Raw genomic sequence first — 8,263 nt, forward strand, 5'->3', positions numbered from 1 at the left:
TCCTCACCCTCTGCCTGGATGTTTTCACTCGTGGCCTGACCCCAGAAACTGGCCTGGACGTTCTGGCCTTTGCTGGGGCTTACGGGCTGGCCCAGGTGGGCCGCGTAGCAGAGGACTACATCTTGGCCACCTTCCCCAGTGTGGTGGCCACACCGGCCTTCCTGGATCTTCCTGCACACCTTCTCATCCGCCTCCTCCGCTCTGACAGTCTCAATGTCCTCCATGAACTGGAGGCCTTGGAAGCAGCATCGCGGTGGCTTATGGCCAACGGAGATGGCCAAGAGGATCTAGCCAAGGAAGTCCTGTCATCTGTTCGCTTTGCCCTCATGTCCGGTCGGGAGCTGAAGAAGGTCCCATCAGTGACTGCAGGGGTAGCTGATCCAAAGGTCCTTCACGAGCTTGTAGTGGCAAGTTTGGCTCCCATGGCACAGCTGCCATGTCGAGTGCGTTCCTTGGAAGATGTGCTGGTGGTTTGTGGTGGAGACAAACTGACGGCCAACCTGGCTGCCCGGAAGCCCAGCAGAGACCTTTGGTTTGCCAACCGCTACCTCAGTGCTGTGGGCCTGGTGAAGCAGGTGGAGTGGCGGGCGCTGGGACACTTTCCTGATGGCCCACGTTTCCGCCATGCTGTAGCTGTAGTGGGCAACATCCTCTACGTCCTGGGTGGAAAGCGCTACTATGGGGTCCGTGATACCCTGGCCAGTGTCTACAGGTAAGAGCTACAGAGGACCTAGAGGTGCCATGTGCCACCAGGACATTGTGGGACCAGAGGAAGTGTTGGCAGAGCTAGAGCTGCCCCATGGAACCACGACATTGTGGGACTGCAGTTAGTCAAGTGGGATTGACTGAGTGTAGGACTGGAAGGTGCTCTCTCACCATGGGAGGTTACAGGGAGGTTACAGTCTGGAGATGCCTCAGGGCATTGTGGGTTTGGTATTGCCCAGAAGGAAGGGATATTCCCATGCAAGGGGACCTTGTGGCCCTAAGGAATTATGGGATTGGCTGGTTGTAGGTGGGTTGTTGCCTTCAAGTGGTGCCGACATCACCTGATGTTGGTAGGTAACAGGTAGCCTCTTGCCCCCTTTACCTCTCAAACGCAGGTATCAGCCCATGGACGGTTCCTGGGAGCGCCTGGCCAGCATGACCTGTGGGCGGAGCTACTTTGCTGCTGCAGCACTTGGGGATTTCATCTTTGCCCTGGGGGGCAGCTCGAGGGAGCTCTACTGCACAGACACCGTGGAGTGCTATGACCTGGCCAATGACACCTGGAGGTGAGACTGCTCCACGTGGACACTTGCTTTCCTCTGCCCTGGCATTGGCCAGTGGTGCCCATTGAGTCATATTTGGGTCACTGAACCTCCAATGGAGAATGGGCCTATGGTGGCCTTTGGGAGAGGTCTACTGGGTGTTGAGCAACCATGCCCCTTGGGGGTCATTGGGTGTTGGCCAGTGGTGCCTATTGAGCGGTGAATGAGTTTTTGGCAAGTCATATTCACCGAAGGTCTGTTGGCCATCTGCCAATGAGATGAATCATTTAAACATCTTCCATCTGTGTTCATTGGCTGCTCTGTTGGGTATTGGCTTATATCGTCCATCGAGGAGTCCTCTGGGGGTTGACCGATGATGTCATTTGGGGTCTACAAACTGCTGAACAGTGGTGCCCCTTGGGCATCTGTTATGTGTGAGTTGATGCCACCCACTGGGGCTCATTGGGTGTTGGCCAGTGTTGCCTGCTGAGCGGTCAGTGGAGCCATGGCTCACTGAGGAACCCCTGGCCAGGCACCCACCATGGGGCAGCCCTCCTTAACCTGCCCTTCACCCTCTCCCTCTCTCCTTGCCCGGGAACTGCCAGCCCCTGCCGATGGCTCTGTGTGGACATGCGGCGTGTGCCCTGGATGGTGCCCTCTACGTGTCAGGGGGGTGTGACGAGGCGTACCAGTGCCAGGTGTCCTTGCTGCGCTACGTCCCAGATGCGCCTGCCACACTCCTGGCTCCCATGAATGGCCAGAGAGCTGGTCACATCATGGAGGAGGCAGGTGGGCAGCTCTATGTGGCTGGAGGGCTGTGCCAGCGGGACGGGCAGACTGGCTACAGGGACCAGTTGGCCTTTGAGGTCTACAGCCCCAAGCTGGACATCTGGGTTCTCCTCAGCCCCCTACCCCAGGCCCATGTGCTTGGAGGCGCAGCTGTGCTGGGGGGGGAACTGCTGGTACTGGGAGGGTACAGTCATGAGACCTACCGGGACACCCACTTGGTCCATGCCTACCAGCCGGGCACCCGGCGCTGGATCAGCCGGGGCACCTTGCCTCATGCCTACACTGACCTCCAAGCCTGTGTTCTCACTGTACCCCTTGCCTTGCGTGGCCCCAACTGCCTTGAGGACCCCTCAAGATCACCTGACACCCCCAATAATACTTAGGGGGACTTAAAAGCTCTGCACCTTTCACTGGGATCCCCAGGTAGCACCCATGGGCACCTCTATAGGATGAAACTACCCCAGATCCCCCTTCCAGAATGGGTTTCTGGCACCCCCCCTGCCCCCAGGGTATGTCCCCTAGACTGTGGGCACCCTGTGGGACACAAAGACTCCCCACACTGCACCCCTGTACTCCCTTGCCCTGAGCCCTTCACTGGGAGCTGGGGATCCCCCAGTTTCTCCCCCACACTTGGGTTAAATAAAAGTAGCTCCTGAATTGCCCATCTGAGTCTTGTTGTTTCTGCTTGAGAACCCAGACATCCAGGTGCTTATCACAGGGAACAGGAGAGCAGGAGACCAATGGCCCAAGTGTCCAGGATGGGTGGTGGTGGAGACCAAGGTTGCCTAGATTCCTGGGTCCCCTGGAGAGAGGGTGGAGGACACAGGGGCTCTGCATTCATCAGGCATGGGGGATGATGTGCATGTGCCTCAGGACTGAGAAGCACCTTGGGGTGTATGGAGGATCCTGAGGGAGTAGGAGAGTCCAGGGGGTGTCAGGGTTTTGGGGTAGATGGCAGGGTAGATGGTGGGCATTGGAGGGTCCTGGGGGCTTTGGAGTTCCTAGATGGTTCTAGGAAGTCTTGGCTTCCTGGAGACACCTGGGGTGCTTGTTGTATGGACAGAGTGGAGGATCCTAGGGAGGACTTTCAAGGAGAAGTAGAGGTGATGGGGATTCTGGGAGATATTGGGGTACCGGTGGTACCTCGGGAGGGAATTGAGGGTCCTGGGATGTGTAGGGGAGGGCTGCAGGTTCTCATGGCTCAACAGTATTTTGATGTGGTCTAATGAGCACTGAGCAGAGGAGGCTGATCACTTCCCTTGGTCTACTGGCCATGCTCCTGTTAGCCCAGACCAGGCTTCTCTTGCTCTTTGCTGCCTGGATGTGCTGCTGGATCTTTTTCACCTTTCTGTTGACCAAGACACACAGGTCCTTTTCTGTAGCTCTGCTCCACAGCCAGTCTGTCTCCCACTGGCACTGTTGTGATCTTCTTTCCAAGGTACAGGACTTTACATTTGTCCTTGTTGACTTTCATCAGCTTTCTGTCAACCCATTTCTCCAGGGTGAATGGTGCTGCCTGAAGGGTAGTCCTGTTGGAAGCGCACAGACTGATCCCTCCCAACCTGACATCATCTGCCAACACGGTAAAAGCACACTCGGTCACCTCCTCTGTGTCACTGGTAACGATGTTGGACAGAAGAGCTTGCAGCTTACATGCCTGTGTGTTACTCCACATGTCACCAGCATCCAAGTGGAGTACGATCCATTAACCACTAGTCATTGCTCCTGATCTTCACACCACTTTTTACTTGTCCAGTTCTCCAGCCGTTCAGAGCTTGATGGCCTAACCTGGATGCCATGACGTTGTGGGACCTCCTGGAGAGGTGAGAGCTGATGTATGCTGACCCACCACAGAGCCCAAGCACGAGAAGGTGAGAGACAGCACTGTTATGAAACAAGAAAAGTCATCCTTACTCACCAACATTGAAGTGTAAGACCAGAAAAGGATTAAAATATCCCAAGATGTAGTAAAAATATCTGATAAAAGCAAAAACCAATGCAAAGAAACAGTTCAAACTGAAACGATGGGGGTCTCGGGGGTCTCCCCAAGTCCATCCATGTGTCTCTTGAGTATCTGAGAGTATCTGAGGTTTCTTGGGCTGTTGCAATCATCTCTAGAGTTGTTCAGAGGGATTCTGGATCAAATATGGGATCTCTGGGGCTGTTTCTGCTGTCCCAGGAGGGAGGGAGAGAGTATGGTGGGGGTCAGAGGACAGCACCAGCACACAGACAAACGCTTGCTTACAAAGGAGTCGACGACTGGACTGGATGATCTCAGAGGTCTTTTCCAACCTTAATGATTCTGTGATTCTGTGAAATGCAGAGCCTGCATGTCCACAGACGCACCAGCACACATGACCTTGACCAGCAGACGCACTTGCGTAGAAGGATGTTCACCTCAGCTGGCCAAGCACAGGTACATGTCACCTTCTGTGGTCCAATTCATTAATCTGGCAGAAGGTCTCCTGACCCACAGGAGCTGGGTGATGCGTTTGGGACAGTGTTTGAGACTGCAAAAGTGATTCATATCATCTAGTCGCTGCATTTGTGCACGAGTGCTGGGAGCTGCCGTTTGACACCTGCCAACGGCAACCTCTGTCTCCTTCTCACACCTCCCAAAGTGTTTAGTGACTTCTGCGCAGGTGGTCACAAAGTTTGGGCAGTCCCTGGACGTTTTGTCCTGGTGTGATCACTTACAAGTCACATCCATTGCTCTCCAAAGCCTCCCACCCTCCTCCCCCATTTCCAGCCATCCCATGATGGGTCACGCAGAGGCACCGGCACCGACCGTTTATTACGTGACAGTGGGACACGTGGTGGGATGTTCTTCCCACGTGATTCAATCTCACAGTGAAGGATCATACATTTGGGGCAGAAGTCAGCAAAATGGGTAGAAGTGGACTTTTCCTCTCTGTCTTCACTATTCCAAGTACTGAAGACAATTTTGTCACTCACTGTACCCTGCCAGGACCATGGAAGGTCCAATGAAATGAAACTACCACCCATTTGAAATTCAAGCAAAGAGAATATTTATTCTGCGATGAGCAACCTGGCGCTGAGTTGAAAGCGTAGCGCGTCTTTATGTGTAACGTTCAACGAGAAGCAATGGAGACACCTACCAAGCTCTACTTTCCCACACTCACCCCAAAACCAGGCAGTGTCCAACCCAAACTATCACTTTTATCAAGTTTAGGACATCTTCTCCCTCTGCCAAGTACCCTGGTACCTATTTCAGACCTAGAAGCCTCCGGGTGTGTGAGAGTAATACTAGGGGAAGGAGCTGGATGGCTTCTCCCTGGGCAAGCAGATCTTTCACCTGTAAAGCAAGGGTACGTGAAGCAAAGCCATGACTCTTCATCTCTTCTTCTGAAAGCACAGAACCATTTACAAGGTGTTGCCACTGTATTTCACTCTGACATCACCAATGGCTTTGACACCCCTGTCCAGGCTGTAAGCAGATGGGGTCTTCAGAGAGCTGAGGTTTGTGACCATCAGCTTCCTGGAGAAAGGCTTGAACAAAGCATTCTGAGGAGCCTGGTGGATCCACAGCTCCTTTGTGGTGCAAAAGGAGGAACTTACAGGCGGACCGCGCTGTACCCCGAGGTCTTTAAATGTGCAGTAAGTGACCTCAGGCCACAACTCTACTTCCTTGATGGTACAGAATGTGGTGTGCTGGGGGGGGCTTTTGAAGCTGCTGAGATGCATTGCAGGGCTTCCTGTCGACTCTTTCCACCTCAGCAGTGGATACTGCACCTCTTGCGTCTGCAGGGACTTACACCGGGAAGGCCTTCCCACCAGACACATCCATGCCAGCAAACCTGCTAGAGCCAGCATGGTCAGGACCAGCAGAGCCAAGGAGGCCAGGTAGAGCACCCAGTGCAATAGGCAGCAATGCCTCAGCACCCACTGCCCCCACTGTGGACCCTCCTCACCTGCCCACGAGCGCAGCACAGGTACAGCCAGTCCCGGGGCGGAGCACGGGCAGAGGGGGAGAGGTGCAGGTGGAGGGGAAGGTGCTGGCTGAGAGAAGGGTGTGGTGTTCAGGGGAGCTGAGGGCATCGGGGCATGAGTGGGAAGCATGATGGTGGAGACCATTGGCACAGTAGATGTCAGAGGAGGAGGTGAAGATCTGACAATGGAAGAGGCCTCTATCACGGCAGTAGAAGGCACTGCCATGGAGGTGGTGGAAAATGTGCCAGTGGACATCATGAGAGTGGTATAGGTGTTGTTAGTGACAGCAGCAAGGGTGGTTTGGGGATGGCTGCTGGTGCTGGGTGGTCTGGTGCTCATAGTGGTTGGCAGTGAGGTGGTAGAGATGAGGGTGGTGGATCTGTGTGGGGTGCTGGTGGGAGCAGCAGTGAGAACGGCAGTAGTGCCAGGGGTCTGTGTGGGCGTGATGGTGGGACTGGCTGGTGCGGGAGTGGTGATGCTGGGAGCTCTGGTGCTTGCAGGCATTGCAAGCAAAGTGCTTGGGGCGAGGGTGGAGCTACAAGGGGTGCTGAGGGGAGGTCTTGTGGTAGTGAGGGGAGGCCAAATAACAGCCCGGGACATGGTCATGTGCTCTTTGGGGAGGGATGGATGTGAGGGGAAGAAGGTAGGCATGGTAGCTTTCTTCATTGTTTCTTCCTCATCATAATATTCATCCTCTTCCTCCTCATCTGTGTCCCCCACATTGCCACAGTTGGGCTTGAAGTGGATGATGGGCTTCCGCCAATGCTCAGGGGGGCTCTGGCACAGCACCTTCTCGGGGGCGACCTCCACCTTAGTCTTCTCCAAGCCCCGCTCTGGCTCATAGACGCTGCCTTCGTTCTGCCGGATCCAGGCCCGCAGGTAGCGGAGGTCACAGTCACAGTGCCAGGGGTTCTCCGTGAGGAAGACATAGGCGAAGAGGTGCCCCTCGGGGAAGAAGTCGGTGGGCAGGGTCCGCAGGCGGTTTCCTGACAGCCAGAGGGTCTCCAGCTTTTGCAGATCCTGCAGCAGCTCCTTGGGGAGCTCCTCCAGGAGGTTGTCCGAGAGGTCCAAGTCCTTGAGTGCCCTCAGCCCTGCAAAGGTGTCCTGGGGCAGCGTCCGCAGCTGGTTCCCTCGCAGGTCCAGGTCCTGCAGCTGCTTCACGGCACGGAAAGCCCCCGGGGCCAGTGTCACCAGGCTGTTGTGGGCCACGGCCAGGCGGGTGAGAGCGGGCAGGCTCTGCAGGGCGGGCAGAGCCCCCAGTGCGTTGTGGGAGAGGATCAGCTCCCTCAGGGATGGCAGCTGCGGTCCAGTGTGCAGAGCCACCAGCCCGTTGTCGGACAGGTCGAGGTCCTGCAGCTGGGTGAGGGGCAGGAAGGCAGTGGTGGAGAGGGAGACCAGGCGGTTGGTGCTGAGCAGCAGGATGCCCGTGTCCTTGGGCAGGTCTGGGGGCACCACGCTGAGACCCTGCCCCGTGCAGTTCACCTCCAGCAGGTCCTTGACCTTGTTCATCTCTGACGGGCAGGGCTGGCCTGGGGCAGCAGTGCTGGCTGGGGGCAGCAGGAGGATGAGCAGGAGCAGGGCAGGGATCTGCATGGCCTGGAGGGCAGAGCCGAGAGGCGTGGGCACAGGCAGGCACACACCTACACGTCACCTTTTGTCCCACGCAAACACAATTCACAACAGATAGACCATCCCCTGCCAGACCCTCTGGAGCCCCACAGCTCCTCCCTGGGAGGATGGTGGGAGAGATGAGGCCCACACGTATCATCAGCACCCACCCTGACATCCCATCCGCAGAGGGCAGCGGCAAGTAGGCACCATCTCTGCCCTTTTGCTCACCTCATCCTCCTTTGTTGGAGGGAGAACCTGATTCATGTCCCCCTCATGGCAGTGTGCCCTCCGCCAAGGTGGCATTGCTGCCCTCATCACTGCAAAAGCAGCGAGTGGCCCCATGGTGTTCACGTCCCCACATACCCACACCCAGCCCAGCCCAGCCCAGCCAACCCATATGCTGGAAAAGCCTCCCTGGATGTTCTCTTACCCACCACCAGCTGAGCCCTCTGCTAGATTCGGGTTCACAAGACAGGAGCATGAGTCATGTGAAAAGAACTTCCCATGCACAGCCGTGGTTACCCCAAGTTCCCAGCCCCGGGTGGACACTGCTTCCCTGGGACTCACCTGTGGACCCTCCAGTGTTCTCTCTGCTGCCACTTTGCCTCCCTCCTGCCCGAGGACCTGGTGCTGCTCTGGTGGCAGCGCTGCGGGGGCGGGGGGGC

General features: G+C 56.3%; 2 protein-coding genes across 2 annotated transcripts in view; one reads left to right on the forward strand and one right to left on the reverse strand.

The window, feature by feature from the left end:
- KLHL33 (kelch like family member 33) overlaps window positions 1-2,419 on the forward strand; it is a gene marked incomplete at its 5' end in the record, with an annotated part of 2,633 nt that extends 214 nt beyond the window's left edge. Inside the window, 3 exon segments of the mRNA XM_029083954.1 lie at window positions 1-712; window positions 1,101-1,270; window positions 1,842-2,419. The exon segment at window positions 1-712 is cut by the window's left edge and continues 41 nt beyond it. Coding sequence (XP_028939787.1) covers window positions 1-712; window positions 1,101-1,270; window positions 1,842-2,419 — 1,460 coding nt within the window.
- Window positions 2,420-5,420: 3,001 nt separating this feature from the next.
- Window positions 5,421-7,592, reverse strand: GP1BA (glycoprotein Ib platelet subunit alpha). The gene has a single exon (XM_010163707.2). It carries the CDS (start codon window positions 7,578-7,580, stop codon window positions 5,421-5,423), a length of 2,160 nt encoding a protein of 719 aa, XP_010162009.1. The 5' UTR covers window positions 7,581-7,592.
- Between the last annotated feature and the right edge of the window lie 671 nt (window positions 7,593-8,263).

Source organism: Antrostomus carolinensis, unplaced genomic scaffold (genome assembly GCF_000700745.2).
Source record: "Antrostomus carolinensis isolate BGI_N321 unplaced genomic scaffold, ASM70074v2 scaffold30422, whole genome shotgun sequence".
Taxonomy (NCBI): domain Eukaryota; kingdom Metazoa; phylum Chordata; class Aves; order Caprimulgiformes; family Caprimulgidae; genus Antrostomus; species Antrostomus carolinensis.

What these genes read in the sequence shown, in the direction of transcription:
- GP1BA (XM_010163707.2), bottom strand. Translation starts at nt 7,580, where the DNA reads ATGCAGATCCCTGCCCTGCTCCTGCTCATCCTCCTGCTGCCCCCAGCC.